At 45.4% G+C, this 21,213-nt stretch overlaps 2 protein-coding genes across 3 annotated transcripts in view; one reads left to right on the top strand and one right to left on the bottom strand.

The window, feature by feature from the left end:
- The window catches only part of RO60 (Ro60, Y RNA binding protein), a 121,980-nt gene extending 109,463 nt beyond the window's left edge, over window positions 1-12,517 (bottom strand). Inside the window, exon 1 of the mRNA XM_030205676.1 lies at window positions 12,349-12,517. The gene's annotated coding sequence lies outside the window, so the exon portion shown is untranslated. The remainder of the gene's footprint in view (window positions 1-12,348) is intronic.
- A 148-nt stretch (window positions 12,518-12,665) lies between these two features.
- UCHL5 (ubiquitin C-terminal hydrolase L5) overlaps window positions 12,666-21,213 on the top strand; it is a 132,478-nt gene continuing 123,930 nt past the window's right edge. For both annotated transcript variants that reach the window (XM_030205680.1, XM_030205678.1), the window contains exon 1: window positions 12,666-12,841. In XM_030205680.1, the coding sequence (XP_030061540.1) occupies window positions 12,766-12,841 (76 nt within the window). In that variant the 5' untranslated portion in view covers window positions 12,666-12,765. The remainder of the gene's footprint in view (window positions 12,842-21,213) is intronic.

Below are 21,213 nucleotides of genomic sequence, written 5' to 3'. Positions count from 1 at the left end.
AGTACTCTAAGAACCTTGTGTGAAGTTGAGTGGCCATCTATGGGAGTGGGGTGGCCCCCTAGTGGCAGCTTAGATATTGAAGTAATCCGGAAGGTACATAAGTACATAAGTAGTGCCATACTGGGAAAGACCAAAGGTCCATCTAGCCCAGCATCCTGTCACCGACAGTGGCCAATCCAGGTCAAGGGCACCTGGCACGCTCCCCAAACGTAAAAACATTCCAGACAAGTTATACCTAAAAATGAGGAATTTTTCCAGTCCATTTAATAGCGGTCTATGGACTTGTCCTTTAGGAATCTATCTAACCCCTTTTTAAACTCCGTCAAGCTAACCGCCCGTACCACGTTCTCCGGCAATGAATTCCAGAGTCTAATTACACGTTGGGTGAAGAAAAATTTTCTCCGATTTGTTTTAAATTTACCACACTGTAGCTTCAACTCATGCCCTCTAGTCCTAGTATTTTTGGATAGCGTGAACAGTCGCTTCACATCCACCCGATCCATTCCACTCATTATTTTATACACTTCTATCATATCTCCCCTCAGCCGTCTCTTCTCCAAGCTGAAAAGCCCTAGCCTTCTCAGCCTCTCTTCATAGGAAAGTCGTCCCATCCCCACTATCATTTTCGTCGCCCTTCGCTGTACCTTTTCCAATTCTACTATATCTTTTTTGAGATACGGAGACCAGTACTGAACACAATACTCCAGGTGCGGTCGCACCATGGAGCGATACAACGGCATTATAACATCCGCACACCTGGACTCCATACCCTTCTTAATAACACCCAACATTCTATTCGCTTTCCTAGCCGCAGCAGCACACTGAGCAGAAGGTTTCAGCGTATCATCGACGACGACACCCAGATCCCTTTCTTGATCCGTAACTCCTAACGCGGAACCTTGCAAGACGTAGCTATAATTCGGGTTCCTCTTACCCACATGCATCACTTTGCACTTGTCAACATTGAACTTCATCTGCCACTTGCACGCCCAATCTCCCAGTCTCGCAAGGTCCTCCTGTAATCGTTCACATTCCTCCTGCGACTTGACGACCCTGAATAATTTTGTGTCATCGGCGAATTTAATTACCTCACTAGTTATTCCCATCTCTAGGTCATTTATAAATACATTAAAAAGCAACGGACCCAGCACAGACCCCTGCGGGACCCCACTAACTACCCTCCTCCACTGAGAATACTGGCCACGCAATCCTACTCTCTGCTTCCTATCTTTCAACCAGTTCTTAATCCATAATAATACCCTACCTCCGATTCCATGACTCTGCAATTTCTTCAGGAGTCTTTCGTGCGGCACTTTGTCAAACGCCTTCTGAAAATCCAGATATACAATATCAACCGGCTCCCCATTGTCCACATGTTTGCTTACCCCCTCAAAAAAATGCATTAGATTGGTGAGGCAAGACTTCCCTTCACTAAATCCGTGCTGACTTTGTCTCATCAGTCCATGTTTTTGTATATGCTCTGCAATTTTATTCTTAATAATAGCCTCCACCATCTTGCCCGGCACCGACGTCAGACTCACCGGTCTATAATTTCTCGGATCTCCTCTGGAACCTTTCTTAAAAATCGGAGTAACATTGGCTACCCTCCAGTCTTCCGGTATTACACTCGATTTTAGGGACAGATTGCATATTTCTAACAGTAGCTCCGCAAGTTCATTTTTTAGTTCTATTAATACTCTGGGATGAATACCATCAGGTCCCGGTGATTTACTACTCTTCAGCTTGCTGAACTGACCCATTACATCCTCCAAGGTTACAGAGAATTTGTTTAGTTTCTCCGACTCCCCCGCTTCAAATGTTCTTTCCGGCACCGGTGTCCCCCCCAAATCCTCCTCGGTGAAGACCGAAGCAAAGAATTCATTTAATTTCTCCGCTACGGCTTTGTCCTCCTTGATCGCCCCTTTAACACCATTTTCGTCCAGCGGCCCAACCGACTCTTTGGCCGGTTTCCTGCTTTTAATGTATCTAAAAAAGTTTTTACTATGTATTTTTGCTTCCAACGCTAATTTCTTCTCAAAGTCCTTTTTTGCCCTCCTTATCTCCGCTTTGCATTTGGCTTGGCATTCCTTATGATCTATCCTGTTACTTTCAGTTGGTTCTCTTCTCCACTTTCTGAAGGATTGTTTTTTGGCTCTAATGATTTCCTTTATCTTACTGTTTAGCCACGCCGGCTGACGTTTAGTCTTTTTTCCCTTTTTTCTAATACGTGGAATATATTTGTCCTGAACCTCCAGGATGGTGTTTTTAAACAGCATCCACGCCTGATGCAAGTTTTTTACTCTGTGAGCTGCTCCTTTCAGTCTTTTTTTCACCATTTTTCTCATTTTGTCGTAATCACCTTTTCTATAGTTAAACGCTAGCGTACTTGATTTCCTAGTTTCACTTCCTTCAATGCCAATATCAAAACCGATCATATTATGATCACTGTTATCAAGCGGCCCTCGTATCGTTACCCCCTGCACTAGATCATGAGCACCACTAAGGACTAAGTCTAGTATTTTTCCTTCTCTTGTCGGCTCCTGAACTAGCTGTTCCATGAAGCTGTCCTTGATTTCATCAAGAAATCTTATGTCCCTTGCGTGTACAGATGTTACATTACCCCAGTCTATATGCGGGTAATTGAAATCCCCCATTATTATTGTGTTGCCCAGTTTGTTTGCGTCCCTGATTTCCTTTAACATTTCCGCATCCGTCTGTTCGTCCTGGCCAGGCGGACGGTAGTACACTCCTATCACTATCCTTTTCCCCTTTGCACATGGAATTTCAATCCACAGTGATTCCAAGGAGTGTTTTGCTTCCTGCAGAATTTTCAATCTATTTGATTCAAGGCTCTCGTTAATATACAATGCTACCCCTCCACCAATCCGATTCACCCAGGTCTACAGCATAGTTGTAGGAGAACCAGAATATTCTGAACAACTCCCTTATATAGATTCCTGGGACAGCCTTGTGACTGACCCTCCCTTATGGTTGAAAACTTATATGGGATCCCCAGTAAAATTCATGTTAGGCCAAGTTCAAAGAAAGATTAGAAAATCTAAACTAGAAGAGGGAAAGAGCCCCAGGAAGCCTACCACCCAATCGGTGGCTTCCGCCCCTACCCTGTCCGAGAAACCCATACTCTCTGATGACCCCTCAGATCTTGAGCCACCACCTTATGGCCCATTGTTGGGGTTCCGTGCCACCCCCAGAGATCCACGCCGCCCAGCCCAAGCCTCTCCAGCACAGGCTTCTCCGGATAGTTCTTCCCCTCCTGTGCCACACCTGCCACACCCTAGGTTGGACTTTTCACCCAGTCTCTACCCTTCTGTGCCACATCCTCTCCTGTTAACCTCTGAAGACCCGCTTTGGGTTCCACTCCCTGACTCCTCAACTCCTGACAGCCCAGCCTCTCCCTCTAATACCCCTACCCATTCATTAGGGGCCCGGCATCCCTTTCAATGGACTGAATCACCTGTGACCACCTCTCAGTCTATGAGTACCCCTCCCCATCCCTCAGGGGTTCAACCTACCTCCACTGAATGGGTTAGACCCGCTGCAATTACTTTTGAGCATGATAGGAGGGTAGCTCCTAGCTCTACCTCAGGTTCCATTCCCACCTCCTCGAGAGTTCTGCCACTCCGACAGGTAACCATCACTCGACCGGATCCTAATAATGAGGGTCAGGTTATACAGGCACAGGCCTATCAGTATGTACCCTTCACAACCACCGATCTCCTGAATTGGAAGACGCATTACCCCTCTTATACTGAAAAGCCTCAGGCAGTGGTGGACCTAGTGACTAGCATTATGGCCACCCATAACCCAACCTGGACTGATTGTCAACAACTTCTCCTGACCCTCTTCACAACTGAGGAGAGGCGGAAGATCTTGCAAAATGCTGAGGCCATCACGCGAGAGCGTGTCCCCGGGGGGACACAGGACCCAGAGGGGTGGGTTAGAGCTCGGTTTCCTCGCGCAGCTCCAGTTTGGGATCCAAATGATGGGCAGCACTATGAACTGTTGTCTGGCTATCGCCGGGACTTACTGGAAGGTATGAGGAAAGGCATAAAGAGGCCCATTAATCTGGCAAAGGTCTCTGAAATTCTCCAAGGGGCAACTGAATCCCCTGGGGCCTTTCTAGAGCGACTAATTGAAGCCTACAGAACATACACCCCATTTGACCCTGAAGCCCAAGAAAACCAGAGAATGGTGAATAGCGCATTGGTGGCCCAGAGTATGCCAGATATCCGGAAGAAGTTGCAGCGTCAGGAGGGATTCGCAGGGATGAATACCACCCAGCTAATTGAGATCGCAACCAAGGTTTTCATTAATAGAGATCAGGAGGTGCGCCGAGAGGCTGACCGGAAGATGCAGAAGAAGGCCGACCTTTTAGCGGCAGCCATTACTAATTCCACCCTTAACCGAGGTCGACCTCTAGCTAATGGGAAGCCAAAGTGGGACCCCGGACCACCAGCCAGGCCCCGAGATTCCTTCAATCAATCCCGGCCAAGGGGGGAGAATCCCAGACCAAGATTGGAGAGGGATCAGTGTGCCTACTGTAAGGAAAGAGGGCACTGGAAAGATGAATGCCCCCAGAGGCGCCAGGGACTGAGAAGGGGACCAGGAGATCGAGGAAGCCGAGGCCGAGTTCGAGAGGGAAGATATGAGCCTCCTGAATCTGACATCATCGGGATAGCCGAGATGGCAGAATGGGACGAATAGGACAGACCGGGTTCCTACAAACTGGGCTCCCAGGAACCTATGGTCAAGCTAACTATAGGGAGCCGCTCAATTCCATTCATGATTGATACAGGAGCTGAACATTCTGTTGTGACGGAGCGATTAGCGCCTGTGTCTGGAAAAACTGTCCGAGTGGTGGGTGCCACGGGGGTGCAGAACCGGAGGCCCTTCCTGACAACCCGTAGATGCCAATTAGGCTCACACATAGTCACTCATGAATTCCTGTATATGCCAGACTGTCCAATCCCTTTGTTAGGTCGAGACCTGCTGTCCAAGCTTAGGGCCCAAATTTCCTTTGACTCTGATGGCCAGACTTCAGTCTCCTTTCGGCCCCCAGCATCCAGCCCTAAGGGTATATTGAGTTTCTGCTGCCCCCTTGAGGAAGAATGGCGGCTGCATCAGTCGCAGGGCCAAGTTGACCTACCCCTGGCAGACAGCTTTCAGGTTAGTGGGGTATGGGCAGAAGATAATCCCCCAGGGTTGGCCCGAAATATTCCTCCTGTTCATGTAGATTTACTTCCAAGTGCCCGGCCAATCCATCTTCGCCAATACCCAATTCCCCGAAAGGCTCTGGAAGGGATTCAAGCACATCTGAATCGTTTGTTATCCCATGGAATTATTCGTCCTTGCCAGTCTCCATGGAATACGCCACTATTGCCAGTTCAGAAGCCAGGGACTGAGGACTACCGGCCAGTCCAAGACTTACGAGTGGTCAACAAATCCACTATCTCATTACACCCTGTAGTGCCTAATCCATATGTCCTGCTAGGATTGATACCTTCTGGAGCTACCCATTTCACGACACTAGATCTAAAAGATGCCTTCTTTTGTATTCGGGTGGCCCCAGCCAGTCAATTGCTTTTTGCCTTTCAATGGGAAAACCCAGTAACAGGAAGGAAGCTTCAGTATACATGGACTCGCCTGCCACAGGGGTTCAAGAACTCCCCCACCATTTTTGGGACTGCCCTAGGGCAAGACCTTAAGACTTTTAAATCTGAGCCTTCCAGGCGAGTTTTACTCCAGTATGTAGATGACCTCCTGATTGCAGCAGTGACCCAGGAAGAGTGTTTTGAGGCTACCAGAGAATTGCTGGAGCTACTCTTGGATGCAGGCTATAAGGTCTCACGCTCAAAGGCCCAACTCTGTCAGTCAGAAGTGAAGTATTTGGGCTTTTGCATTTCCCAGGGAAGTCGGAGACTGGATGCTAGTAGGAAGCAAGCGGTAGCTGCAATTCCCCAACCCAAGTCCAGAAGGGAAGTTAGGGAATTCCTGGGAGCAGCTGGATTCTGCAGAATTTGGATTCCAAATTTTGCACTGATGGCGAAACCCCTTTACCAAGCCACAAAGGGGGGTGAAAAGGAACCATTTGAATGGGGACCTACAGCTCAACAATCCTTCATTGCCATAAAGAAAGCCCTACTCCAAGCCCCTGCGTTAGGCCTTCCTGATGTGGAGAAACCTTTCTCATTGTATGTCCACGAGCGACAGGGGGTTGCTCTGGGTGTGCTGACCCAGATGATGGGATCCTGGCAGAGGCCTGTTGCATACCTGTCTAAACAGCTGGATGGAGTGGCTAAAGGATGGCCAGCCTGCATGAGGGCCATTGCAGCAACAGCCTTACTGGTCCAGGAAGCTGATAAGTTGACTTTGGGGCAAGAACTGGTTGTTAAAGTCCCCCATGCAGTTCTCACCCTCATGGAGTATAAGGGCAACCACTGGTTTACAAATAACCGCATGGTTAAGTACCAAGCCAGTTTGTGTGAGAATCCACGGATACACCTGGAAACAGTGGCTACATTTAATCCTGCCACTCTTTTGCCAGCATCTGAGGGACCACCGGATCATGACTGTATCCAAACTATGGATGAAGTGTACTCCAGTCGACCAGATCTTAAAGATGTTCCGTGGAGGGACCCAGATGTAATTTATTTCACAGATGGAAGCAGTTATGTGGAGAACTCTAAGCGACTGGCAGGCTATGCTGTGGTGACAGAGGACAAGGTGATAGAAGCAAGAGCCCTGCCCCAAGGAACTTCAGCCCAGAAAGCAGAACTTGTGGCCCTCATACGAGCTCTGGAGCTAGCAGCAGGACTGGTAACCAACATTTATACTGATTCTAAGTATGCCTTCACAACCCTACATGCTCATGGAGCTTTGTATAAGGAAAAGGGACTCATAAATGCTGCAGGCCAACCTGTTAAGTATGGACCTGAAATACTTCAGCTGCTAGAGGCTGTTTGGGCCCCCAAGAAGGTAGCTGTCATTCACTGTAGGGGACACCAAAGAATAGATACTCCAGTGGCCCGAGGGAACCGCCATGCTGATCGGGTGGCCAAGGAAGCTGCTCGAGGACCCCCAGCAAGTACTGTGACTCCCCTGTTCCAAATTCGATTGCAAGAATGGACACCTATGTATACCCAAATGGAAGAGAGATGGGCTCAAGAAGAAGGTGCAGTAAGGAGACCTGATGGCTGGTTACATCTCCCTGATACCAGAGTTCTGGTGCCACGCCATCTAGCTTGGCCTGTAGTGTCTCAAGCTCATGACCTATCACACTTAGGGAAAACAGCACTAGCCCGCCTACTCAATCGAGTAGTGGTGCTGGAAGGATTGGATAGTCTGGTTGCCACCGCCTCTGCCCGATGTACTCTCTGTGCCCAGAATAATGCTCGTCAGGGACCCCGTATTCCACCAGGAGTTCAGTCTAGAGGACTAACACCCTTTGAGTCCCTAGTTATAGACTTCACAGAAATGCCCAGGAGCGGTAGGCTCCGATACCTCTTAGTTATGGTTTGTACCTTTTCTGGGTGGGTGGAAGCATATCCTACAGTCACTGAGAAAGCCACAGAAGTAGCTCGAGCCCTCCTTAGGGATGTCATCCCCAGGTATGGACTGCCCCTTGCCATAGGTTCAGATAATGGTCCCGCCTTTGTTGAAGCTACACTTCAGGCCCTGTCCCGCGCATTGCGCATTACCTGGAAATTGCATTGTGCCTATCGTCCCCAGAGTTCAGGGCAGGTTGAGCGGGCAAACAGAACCTTGAAAAATAGCCTAGCAAAGATTTGTCAGGAAACCCAATTGAAATGGCCACAGGCATTGCCACTAGCCCTCTTTCGCCTCCGATGTACCCCAACTAAAGGAACAGCCCTCTCTCCCTTTGAAATTGTGTTTGGGAAGCCCCCAGCCATTTTACAGGGAATTAAGGGAGACATAGGGACTTTAGGGTCTGCCCAGGTGCAGGAGCAGGTAGCCCTCCTGGGTAAGATAATTTCTGAGCTTCAGTCTTATGTGAGAGAAATAAACCCTGTCCCCTTCCAGGCTCAGGTACATTCCTTCCTGCCAGGGGATAGAGTTTGGGTGAAAGACTGGAGGCTCCAGCCTTTGGGGCCCCGGTGGAAAGGACCTTTTACTGTTTTGCTTTCTACTCCTACAGCTGTGAAGGTCGCAGGGATAACTCCATGGGTCCATTGGTCTCGAATTAAGTCTGCTGACCAGACTGAGCCCAGCACGGATCAGACGGAGCCTAGACAGTGGAGAGCAGAAAGAGATCCAGCGGAGCCATTGAAGTTGCGCTTGACCCGAACCAAAGAATCTACTAGCTGAAAAGAAGGGTCAACTGTATACTGCAGGAGCGGCTGAACTTCGGCTTCACACTGAGACTCTTTCTTGCCTGATTCTGGCTTTCTTGGAATTTGAAAGCTTGATCCTTGTCAGTTGAGGGTCTATCCCAACTGGTATAAGAACTCAAAGACTGAGAACACTATATGAGAGTAATCTGTGATTAGCACAGACTGTTGAAATATTATTGCTTAATTAGTTTGCTGTATTTGTTTTAGATTAGGAAGAAAGAAAATGTTAGTAGTTTGGATGCTTTTGTTGTTTTCTACTCCTTGCCTCCTTGTTCCTAATACCCCAACTCGCTCCAACCTTTGGTTACACTCAGTCCAGGAACTAATTAGCCAGGCAAAGATTACTTCCCCTTGTATTGTGTGTTCCCGATTTTCTCCTTATACCACAGATGTCCCAGCTGTTCCTGTCCCTGTGCAACTCCCAGCTCTTATACCTCCCTATTTTTCGAGTTCAGGTCCTTGGAGCCAGGATTATACTTGGTGGTCCTTTTATAATGCTACTTCCCCCTCTGACTCTTCTCTAAGGCCAGTTTTTACGTCTCCCTATCCAGCCTCTGGAGTGTTTTGTTTAACAAGAAGCATCTCAACTGTTCTTCCCATTCCCTGTAACTATACTAATGTTCTCCCAGAAAAAGGAGAATCTGTGTGGGTAGTTTCTCCAGGTACTCCTATGTGCCCTGCTACCGTACCTGCAGATTATGACCCAGGTGATTATCTGGCTCCTAAGCGTACCACTGAGAAGACTATAGTGTCCAAGCTTATTTTCTACTTTCATAAGTCCCCGGGGTATGAAGAGTTACTAACAAATGAGCAGCCTGTCACAATTGGGGATTGGCGCCTATGGTGTGCAAAGTCTCCATTTCGTCTTCGTTCCCCCTGGGATAGGGGCTCGCATTATGGGCACCCTAAGTACCCTGTCCAGCCTGAGCCAACATTTATTGGGAACTTTCCTCACCCTCTCCTTGGTCATTACTGGCTCTGTGATAATGTCCTCCACATGATTCTTCCCTCCACATATGATTTTTGTGTATTGGTAACCTTGAATTATTTTCCTAAAGTTATTCCTCTTCTCAAGCCACCATCCCCGCACCGCTCTAAGCGAGAGGCTTTGTCCTTACCTTCCTCCGTTGCCACAGAGGATGAGGCGATTGAATTAGCCCTCCAGTATATCAATTCTACTTATCCTCTGACTAAAAAGAGACTTGTAGCCCTTTCTGCCACGGCCTGGATTCCAATTGGAGGCCCGGTAGCGGGTATTACTGAACTAGGTATGGCTACCCGGAGACTTCAGTCCCTACTTCATGTTTTAGTTCATGAGCTGAACGTGGTAGTCAATGCATTGCAGGATCAAATTAATGAATTAAGTATAGTTTCTCGGTATAATCGTATGGGTCTTGACTACCTCTTTGCAGCCCAGGGTGGTCTCTGCACAGTGTTAAATTCTTCAGAGTGCTGTACTATTGTCATAAATAGGACGCATGTAGTTAGGCATGCCATGGATAAAGTCCTACAGTTGGCTAGCCTTAATGTGGAGGATTACCGAGGAGGATTAGACCTTACCTCCTGGTGGTGGTCATTGACCTCCTGGATACGTCCTTTGTTCATTTCCCTAATAGTCTTAGTTTTAGCAGGGTTTTTGTTTTGTTTCCTGGCCTCATGTGCTTCGGCAGTATGCCGTCGGACCTTAACAAGTAGGGTAATGGTGGTTCATAAGTCTATTCCCAGTTAGGATCACTATAATCTCCAGAGTTTGAGTTGTGAGACTTATCTCTGCATAAGCTGATTTTAGTCTCAAAGGGGGGAATGAGGCAGCCATGGGCAAAGAATAATTCTGAGAAATCATACTAAGGGTTAATTCTGTTAAAATCTGGGGTTTAAAAGTGGTGTTTGAATTCTAGCTTTTTACCTTGCAAGCAAGATAAAGGAATGCAGGCTGGAATTAATTACTAGAAGTCTAGCGTTTGCCGGGCTGGGTTAGAAAGGTCAGAAAGACCCTTGTGATTGATGGATTGCTAAGCAAACACATATGTATTCTATTATGAGCCGGCATATTGCAGGCAGTTTGTTTAGGATTAGTTTAAAATGCTTAGAAGAAAATACTATTTAGAGAGAGAGGCAATAGATTAGTATTTACAAGTTTTTGATATTTAGAATATGTCTTATAAGGATGCTTATTTTAGAATATGTTTTTCTGTGTAATTAATATGTAGGATACCTTTCTAAATTCTGTATTATTCTTTGTCTGACGTTCTAAGCAAAGACTGTAGTGAAGAGGCCAACATGTGTTTTGAATTAACTACGGTCTTAGCTAGTTCTGTGAAGGAAGCTGATAGGTGAAAGAGGTCAGGACTAGTCAGCTCTCTTCTCCTTGATTAATTGTAGGTAAATGTAGAAATGGTCCTGAATGCCATTAAGTAAGATTGGCTTTTGACCCCTTTAATGAATGCCAGAGTTCAGCTAGCAGGTAGTATGAAGCTGATTAGGAATATGAGAATAACCAATGTTAGATTGGGCCTCTTGGTCTCTAAGGGAACCCAGTTTAAGCTATAGATGAGAAATCAATCATAATGAACATGCAAGAGTTCTGGAGACCAAATGTCTGGTGTAAGGGGCCCCAGGTCACAGGTCAGTTTAGGATGTCTGGAACCTATGTAACTGATATTTTTAAAGTAATGATTGGTTGAGGCCAGGTAACCAATCTATTCCTTAACCAATTGGAGAGTAAGGGGGGGCTAGAAACTGTATTTAAGTAAGAGCAGAAGCAGTTTACGTCAGAAGAAAGGAAGAAAGCTGGAAGACAACAGGAGAGACAGCAGAAGAGAAGCAGCTGAGACAGAAGCCACATGACACAAAAAGAGCTAAGAGAAGAGGAGAGAGCTAGAACTGATGTCCTACTGTGTTTGCTGGCAAATAAAGAAGATTTCTCTCTCATACTGGTGTGTGCTGTCTGACTCCTGAAGTATCACAAATTCCTATCTCAATTCCTGCAACAATGGAAACCCGGGAGCGTTTAAAATCTTTTTTTCCTGTGCATAGTGGGTTTAGTTTGGGGGATGTTGGGGGCATTACCTCCCCCCCACATGGCCTGAATGTCTAGAAGGGGAAAGAGATATGTAAAAGGTAATGTTTGGGGGGGGGGGGGTGAGTGGACATTGCCCCCCCCCCCCCCCCCAAGTGATCTGGAAGGGGAAAGGGAAGGAGATTAATTGCTCTACTGTTTTTTTTTTGTTTGTTTTTAGTTACGGGTGGGAATTGTCCAGATGGTAATTGATGGGTGGGAATGGTCCAGGTGAGTCCCCTGTGACTGGAGAGTAATAATCACCTATAGGTTTAAGGGAGGGCTGCTAACTACAAGCTCTGACAATTCCCAATGGGCCTCGTTGGTTCACATTCACACAGCCAACCTTCAGCTTTCGGTATTGGTTTTGGGCGATACGCTTTGCTTCGGCTAAAAGTATTTACACAGTTTCAGTTTTGGCAGAAACTGAAAAAAAAGCAGTTTCGGTTGGCCTCTAAACTGTAGTGGGAATTAAACCCCGTTTCCCTGATTCAATACACTAACCATCACAGAAAACGAGAAAATGTTTTCAGTGAACTAGTGGAAGCCAAGCCCTGCTTTTTAACATTTCTCCGTATGAATAGCCTACTGAACTTTCGCCCTCCTGTCCCATTCACAGCAAGGGCTGGGGCGGGGGGCACTCTTAGTTTTTCACTATGAGCTTGTTTTATTTTGCTATCCCAGGCCAATCAGTAGCAGTATTACAGAACAGCAGCCGCGGCAAGCGCCACCCTCCCTATAGCGCTCCCAGCCCATGTGGTATTACGTCACGTCTGCCATTTCTTTCCTCGCAGGAATAGAAGCGAAGGACTGGGAGGCCGTTCCCGTGAAACTCAGGCTCCCGAGCTGAGAGGCGGCGTAGGTGCACCGCGTCACTAGCTAGGAGCCCCCTCTGCTCCGCTCCCGTACCGCCCTTACCTGTCGCGTGACGTCACTAGGGAACCTGCACCGGCTACCCGAGTTCCCTTTCTCCCGGCGTCTGCTGAGCGGTGCGCCTGAGACAAACTCTCCGATTGGGCTTTCGTTTCTAGGTTCCCAGGCGGCTGCGATGATTGGTTCGTTCGCGCAGGTTGCGTCACATTTCTTGACGCACGAGGCCAAGGAGGTTGGATGAAAACTGCTTGGAAGAGTCCTCCTACGAATATCGAAAGCACCGCTCGCGAGCGAGCTATAGAGTTTCCTGGTATTGAGGAAAGCGCGGCTCTACTGTGTCGCGCTGGTGAAGGCTGACTGAACTCTATGACGGCGCAAAGGTTGCTGGGAAAGAGTGCGGTTGCTGAGGCAGCGTTAGCGTTGGTGATATAGTAGGGAAGTGCTCTTCAGCCCGCGTCAAGAATGGCCGGGAGCGCTGGTGAATGGTGTCTGATGGAGAGCGACCCGGGCGTCTTCACCGAGCTTATCAAGGGGTTCGGTGAGCAATAGCGGCTGCGCTTTCCACTTTGCCCGGGAATAGCCACGCTGGGTGCTGGGTTTATTCCTGGCATCATTTGTCCTTTACTAGGGCTAAGCGAGAAAGGACGCTGCAGGGCCCGGACTCAGGCCTGATTTCCCACTGGGACAAAACCTTTTCTTTTGCCGTGATTTATTGATGGGTGCATCGCACAGGTCGTGGATGGTGTTGTCTTTGTTTTCCTGCACAGCACCCTAATATGGGAATATTACCACTCGGGTCCCTTCGGGTTCCTCTTCTGCTGATGGGTGGAAAAAGTAGTTTGGTCTGGATCTCTGCTACTCATAAACAATGTGTCAAACTATATACGTGTGTTGGTGTAAATATTTATTAATGGTATTTTCGTTTAGGAATTTGAGTATTTGCTCAATTTCACAGTTTGTGAGGACTTGAAGCTGTACCAAATCGCATATTTTACTATTTGACCAAATATGAATAATGGGCATTGATCTTTAACATAAACAATGAAGGAAGCAAGTCAAATCAGAGATCCATGTTTTATTTGAGTGGGAGTTAGCATAGTAGAGCCATCAGTATTCAGCCAAATACAAATAATGTATTTGGAGCTGGATCAAATTGAATACAAATAACCAAACTACAGCTGTACAGGATAACTTAATATCAACTTGCTGTACATTTTATTAAAACTTTGAACTTCACAGTTGTGATGTGATTGTAAGCCAACAGCTTCACTAATTCACTTTCCCAACTCAACCAGTTAGGAAAATCCACTTCTACTATCACCCGCTTAATCATTTCCTCTTTCTTCCCTACTTAATCTCTACACACTACTAACTGTATCTGATATTCTGTAATGACAATGTCATAACAAAACTATGTAAGCCACATTGAGCCTGCAAATAGGTGGGATAATGTGGGATACAAATGCAATAAATAATAGTAATAAAGATAATAGACCCCAGTTGAAGATATTCAGGAAGTGTGTAAACTTCAGTTTTTGAAGTTACTGAGAAAGTTGGCTTTCAGCTGTACAAGTTTTGGGTGCATTATAAAATCTATATTCCCTTATTCCTGGGGTTGCAGTAGTCTGTGTGTAGTTAGTAAACTAGCATTTTAATTAGTTCAGTTGAATGTTAAGGCTAGAGTTTGTATCGTAAATGTAGGTAACTTCTGAAACATGAGTTAAATAAATGGGACGTACGGAGAGGAGATATGGATCAGAAAATAGTGAGAAACTTTAATGTTTCTAGATACCTCAATTCCCCTCCTGAATCTAGTAAACCTCTTAACAATAGCATAACTCCCTCCCTCACGTAACAGATGGGAGGATGGGATGATTAAACACACATCCACCACTAACGAATATTAACATTAGACATGCAAATGCCATTCAGTAAATTAGTCTGTGTCCATTGCCATGTGTTAAGGAAGGTAGATTGGTAAGTATATTATAGGCCTAGCAAGGAGAAAATATTCAGAGGGTGATCCTCTAAAAGTCGTCTAAAGTGAGATCCTGAAATCCTGGCCAAGAAGCGCAAATTCTGTACTGGCAATTACACTAGTACTCTGTGACAATTACATGCACAAGTTACGCATTTTAGCCTCTAACTTTAGTTGTGAGCTCTTAACACTATGTCAGAGGCTGGTGTAAATGTTCATGTGTAATTGACAGTATTCTATAACCTTAGCACATAAGTGCTGGGCACATCCCTGACCCACCCATGTCCCTCCCACATCTGCACTACTTAGTAGTTGCGTGCTGGAGGAATTACTTGCTAAGGTTATAGAATATGAACTTAGAGCAGGTATATGTGTACCTGCAAATTAAGACCAATTACCACAATTAACTCCAGTTATTGATGCAAATTAGCGTCTAAAGTAGCAAGTTGCAAGTGTAACTGCTATTATCCTATAACCTGCATGCTTAGCACTCAAGGTTATAGAATTAGGGAGTTGGTGCACAGGCCCCTACTGTGTGTGGTGGGGGGAAAATGTTTAGAGCATGTGGAGGAGCATAATCGAATGCGAACGCCTATCTCCATGGGCGTCTATGTCTGAAAACGGGTACGTGAAGAGGAGGGACAGACCGTATTTAAAAAAAAAATGGATGTCTTCCCCCCCCCCCCCCCCCCCCCCCCGAAAATACGGTTTGTATGGACCAAATGCCATGGATTTGTTCTGTTTCTGAGCTGGGCGTTTTTTTTTATTAGTGATAATGGAAACTAAAACCGGCCAGCTCAAAAACATCCTAATCTGAGCCATTTGGTCGTGGGCGGGGCCAGGATTCATAGTACACTGGCCCCCCTGACATGCCAGGACACCAACTGGGCATCCTAGAGGTCAGTGCGGTGGACTTAAGAAACAGCTCCCACATGCATAGCTCCCTTACCACGGGTGGTGAGCCTCCAACCCCCTCCCCCAAAACCCACTACCCACAAATGTACAACACTACCATAGCTCTTAGGGGTGAAGGGGGCACCTACATGTGGGTACAGTGGGTTTTGGAGGCCTCCCATTTACCAGCACAAGTGTTACAGGTAGGGGGGATGGGCCTGGGTCCGCCTGCCTGAAGTGCACGGCAGTACCCACTAAAAGTGCTCCAGGGACCTGCATAAACGCAGGCCTCTAGGACTTGTTGCTGCTGTAGAACCTTGGCACACCAGTTGACACCTGAAGACTAATCTCTTTGAAAAAGTCCTTTATTTGAATAAGCACGTTTACTCACATTTAACTGCAGATCAGAAGTTGTGCCCCACTGGCAAAGAGTCTTCCTAGTACTGAGATTAGCAGTAGGTCAGAACTGGCAGAATGCTGTACAATGCCCACTTTCAGTAACATGGGTAACACATGAAAGGGAGCTAAAACTGGCTTACAAAAATGGCCACTACCTCATGGACTACCGGAAACAAAACAGGGCACACTTTGACCCAGTAAGCAGAAGGAAAAGCACCATGGGAGTAGAGCCTACCAACTACCAACATCGTGAGCATTTAACACAAGCTAGTGGAATCACGGAGCCCAATACCCTACACCCACCACAGTGTATTGCTGATGTGACTCTGCAGTGCCCTTAACGGAAAAGTTGTCACACTCACCCGAGAGCCACATCAGAACCAGGGAAAGGCTGTCAGAGGATAGAACACATTCTGCTGTCATGGAGGTGGGTACGGCATTTGAGGCTGGCATACAGGCTGGGAAAAAAAGTTTGTAAAGTGGGTTTTTGTTTTTGTGGGAGGGGGTTAGTGACCACTGGGGGAGTCAGGGGAGGTGATCCCCAATTCCCTCCGGTGGTCATCTGGTCAGTTGTGGCACTTTTTTTGGGACTTGGACCTAGAAAAAAAGGGTCCAAATAAAGCGGACCAAATTCTCGTCCAAAAAGCCCTTGTTCCGATTATCACCTAATGACGCCCATCTCTCCTCAGCCGATAACCACACCCCAGTCCCGCCTTCACCACACCTCTGACACGCCCCCGTCCACTTTGTTCATTCCTGTGACGGAGTGCAGTTGAAGACGACCAAAATCGGCTTTCGATTATACCGATTTGTTCGCCCACGGGAGAAAGACGCCCATCTCCCGATTTGAGTCGAAATATGGGCGTCTTTCTCTTTTGAAAATAAGTTCGATAGGGTCTTTGGTATAGTTCTGACTAGGGATGTGTATTCATTTGAAATTACATGGATGTATTTTCTCCAGGACCTTTTGAATGGGCATTCCACCCAGCTGATTTTACTGATGCCCTGGCTAACTTAACAGAAAAATGTATAATACTGTTCATTACTCCCCTGCCCCCACCTAGCTGCTCCTTCATGCCCAACTAGCTGGAAAACATTTCTGAGGAGAACACTACATGGGAAGTGCTAATTACAATGCCTATGTTTTATGCCCAAAATGACATTAAAACCCCACAAAACTTTGTGCTCCCTAGTGTGTCATTACTAGGACATCTTTTTCCCAAAAGAGGGTAAATTGTTAGTTTCTGCTATAATGAAAAAAAATTGAAAGAGATATGAACAAAATGAAAATTTCCATAAATAATATGGGCAATGAGATAAAAAAAAAAAAAGATTTGGAGGCTGCACACCACTATTTGTGATTAGCATTTGAGAGCAGAATGAGTTAAGACTGATGTTGCCCAAATACAGCAAGGTGAGACTATTCTGGGGATTTGGGTGCAGCAGGGCAGAGAAAGCTCAGGGTGTGCCATGTGGATTTTGGAAAAGGGGAAAGAGAAAGCTGAGGTTGTGACATGGGGAGGGGGGGAAGAGGAGGAGAAAGAGATAAGGTGAGGTTGGGGGTATGCCTGGGGGGAGGAAAAGTAAAGTGTGGAGGTATTGCATGTGGGAGAAGACAGGGGGCAGAATTGGGGATCTTGCTGGGAGTTAAAGGGGGAGAGAACTACAGCAGCGCCCATAAGTCATTAATGATTTGGTACTTTAATAAATGGGACTGACTACCTTTTACCTTTAATAATATATTGTGTGCAAAGTTTCCAGTGGATGAAACATCCCTCTTTATTGTGCCTTTCCATATTGAAATTTTCAGCCATCTGAATGTAGCAGTCAGATGTTAGAGTAACCCTTTCCAGCTCTTTCATAGAGAATCTACATGTATCAGTTTACTGGGTGGGTTTTTTTTTCCTCCTGTATGTGCTGAGAATCATCTTGTCTGTAATCCACAATCCTTGGCTGCACCAGTCCTTAGGTTTACTTGACCTGTCCTTAGCTATTTATGTATCCGGTTTTGATTGATATGTGGTTCCTGCAATAATGCTTTGTTTTCTGTATATTGGTGTTTGTAAACGTCGGTTGATGATAGAGGGTGTCTAAATTAACTTTTTTTCAATATTGTACGTAAGTATTGCCACACTGGGACAGACCAAAGGTCCATCATGCCCAGTATCCTGTTTCCAACAGTGGCCAATCCAGGTCACAAATACATGGCAAGATCCTAGAAAAGCTCAATACATTTTATGATGCTTATCCCAGAAATAAGCAGTGGATTTTCCCAAGTTAATTTAATAATGGTCTATGGACTTTTCCTTTAGGAAGCCGTCCAGACCCTTTTTAAACCCCGCTAAGCTAACCTCCTTTACCACATTCTCTGGCAACGAATTCCAGAGTTTAATTACACGTTGAGTGAAGAAAAAGTTTCTCTGATTCGTACTACTTTGTAGCTTCTTCGCATGCCCCCTAATCCTAGTATTTTTGGAAAGAGTAAACAAACTGGCAACGAATTCCAGAGTTTAATTACACGTTGAGTGAAGAAAAAGTTTCTCTGATTCGTACTACTTTGTAGCTTCTTCGCATGCCCCCTAATCCTAGTATTTTTGGAAAGAGTAAACAAACTGTTCACGTCTACCCGTTCCACTCCACTCATTTATAGACCTCTATCATATCTCCCCTCACCATCTCTTCTCCAAGCTGAAGAGCCCTAGCAGCTTCAGCCTTTCCTCATAGGGAAGTCGTCCCATCCCCTTTATCATTTTCGTTGCCCTTCTCTGTACCTTTTTTTTTTTAAATTTATCTTTATTAACAGCAATACAAGACATACTTATACAATTGTCATGTGCATAACATTACAATGGGAGATGCGGTGACCTTAATTGAACACAATATTCAAGGTGCGGTCGCACCATGAACCGATTCAAAGGCATTATAATGTCCTCACTTTTTTGTTTTCTATTCCTTTCCTAATAATACCTAACATTCTATTTGCTTTCTTAGCTGCCGCAACACACTGAGCAGAGGATTTCAACGTATTATCAGTAACGATGAGATCCCTTTCTTGGTCGGTGACTCCTAATGTGGAACCTTGCATTACGTAGCTATAGTTTGGGTTCCTCTTTCCCACATGCATCACTTTGTACTAGCTCACATTAAACGTCATCTGCCATTTAGATGCCCAGTCTCATAAGGTCCTCTTGCAATTTAACAACTTTTTATTTTTGTTACATTTGTACCCCGCGCTTTCCCACTCATAGCAGGTTCAGTGTGGCTTACATATTTTATACAGGTCCTTATTTGTACCTGGGGCAATGGAGGGTTAAGTGACTTGCCCAGAGTCACAAGGAGCTGCCTGTGCCTGAAGTGGGAATCGAATCCAGTTCCCCAGGACCAAAGTCCACCACACTAACCACTAGGCCATGCCTCCAGTTTGTGTCGTCAGCAAATTTAATTACCTCACTAATTACTCCCATTTCTAAATCATTTATAAATATGTTAAAAAGCAGCGGTCCCAGCACAGTCCCCTGAGAAACCCCACTTCTACTCTTTATTGAGAATACTGACCATTTAACCCTACTCTCTGTTTTCTATCCTTTAACCAGTTTTTAATCCACAATAGGACACTACCTCCTATCACATGACTCTCCAATTTCCTCTGGAGTCTTTCATGAGGTACTTTGTCAAACGCCTTCTGAAAATCCAGATACACGATATCAACCAGCTTGCCTTTATCAACATGTTTGTTCAACCCTTCAAAGAATTATAATAGATTGGTGAGGCAAGATTTCCCTTCACTAAATCCATGTTGGGTTTGTCTCATTAATCCATGCTTTTGAATATGCTCTGTAATTTTGTTCTTTATAATAGTCTCTACCATTTTGCCCGGCACCAACGTCAGGCTCACCGGTCTATAATTTCCCGGATCCCCTCTGTAACCTTTTTAAAATATCAGCGTTACATGGGCTACCCTCCAATCTTCCGGTACCACGTTCAATTTTAAAGATAATTTACATATTACTAACAATAGTTCCGCCAGTTCATTTTTCAATTCTGTCAGTACTCTGGGATAAATATCATTCGGTCCAGGAGGTTTGCTGCTCTTCAATTTGTCAAATTGCCCCATTACATCCTCTAGGTTTATAGAGATTTCATTCAGTTTCTCCGACTCGTCAGCTTCGAATACCATTTCTGGCACCGGTATCGCTCCCAAATCTTTCCTCGATGAAGACCGAATCAAAGAATTAATTTTAATTTTTCCGATACGGCTTTTTCTTCCCCGATCGCCCCTTTTACCCCTCAGTCATCTAGCGGTCCAACTGATTCTTTTGCCGGCTTGCTTTTAATATACCTAAAAAAATTCTTACTATGTGTTTTTGCCTCCAACGCAATATTTTTTTCAACGTCCCTCTTTGCCTTCCTTATCAGCGCTTTGCATTTGACTTGACGTTCCTTATGCTGTTTCTTATTATTTTCAGTCTGTTCCTCCTTCCATTTTCTGAAGGATTTTCTTTTAGCACCGATAGCTTCCTTCACCTCACTTTTTAACTATGCCGGCTGTCGTTTGGTCTTCCTCCCTCCTTTTTTAATACACGGAATTATATTTGGTCTGGTCTTCCAGGATGGTATTTTTGAAGAGCATCCACGCCTGATGTAAATTTTTGACCCTCGCAGCTGCTCTTCTACGTTTTTTTTTTTCCTTCACCGTTCTCATTTTATAATAGTTTCCTTTTTGAAAGTTAAATACTAATGTATAATGTCTCTTTGAAAGATGGTGTGACATTAAGATTTTCTTCGCTCTCTGTTCAAATCATCCAAATATTATTGATGTACTGAGGATATCTGAAAGATCTGGTCTCTTCCAAATGTACTATAAAGAGATGGCATACTGTTTTGCCATCATGGTGACCAGGGCAGTTCTATGATCTGTAAACAAGTGTCACTTAAACTGTCTTGTCTCCTCCCCCTCCCCCACATTCCTTGTGCTCTGCAAAAACAAATTAAAGTAATATAGTATATCTATATATCATTTGTCCTGGTTCCTCTTATTTTTTCATAGTAATGCAAGCTATAATTTAGTTGTATACCTGGGTAACACTGTTCTCAACATGTTCTGCAGAGGTCTCAAGTTAATGTGTGTGCCATTTGGTTTTTTCAATGAAAAGGTATTGCTAGTAACTAGATTTTTTTTTTTTTTTTTTTGCAACCTCTTTCTCCGCTTGTGCTGTGGCAGAAATGTGCAGGATGTTATTCTAAGGAATTGAGACAGCAGTAGGGTGGGGGAGTGCATGTTCATTCTTCACTTTTTCCCCTTCCTGAGTCCCCTGGGAAGAGGGACTATGCTGGGACTGCATTAGCTTGTGTTATAAACTTACTGCTGATCAGTTCCACATAGCAACACTCTACATACCATTGCAGGGATGCGGGTCAGTGGAGAGGAGGGAAAGACATGAAAACGGCAGTTGAGGGAGGAATGTGTAAAAGTGTAGAGCATCAGCAGGGCTGATAGAATCCCAGATACTAATTACAAGCACTGAATTTTAGGCAACTAGAGGAGCCACCATTAGGGCCAAGACAGGCTGAGGAGCTTGGGGGGGAAGAAATTATTACAAAAAAAGCCTATAAACTATTTTAATTGAGTTAACATTTGG

This window comes from Microcaecilia unicolor, chromosome 6, assembly GCF_901765095.1.
Source record: "Microcaecilia unicolor chromosome 6, aMicUni1.1, whole genome shotgun sequence".
In the NCBI taxonomy this organism is placed as follows: domain Eukaryota; kingdom Metazoa; phylum Chordata; class Amphibia; order Gymnophiona; family Siphonopidae; genus Microcaecilia; species Microcaecilia unicolor.
Note: the sequence above shows the minus strand (reverse complement) of the source record. Positions and strands in the feature narration are given on the sequence as shown.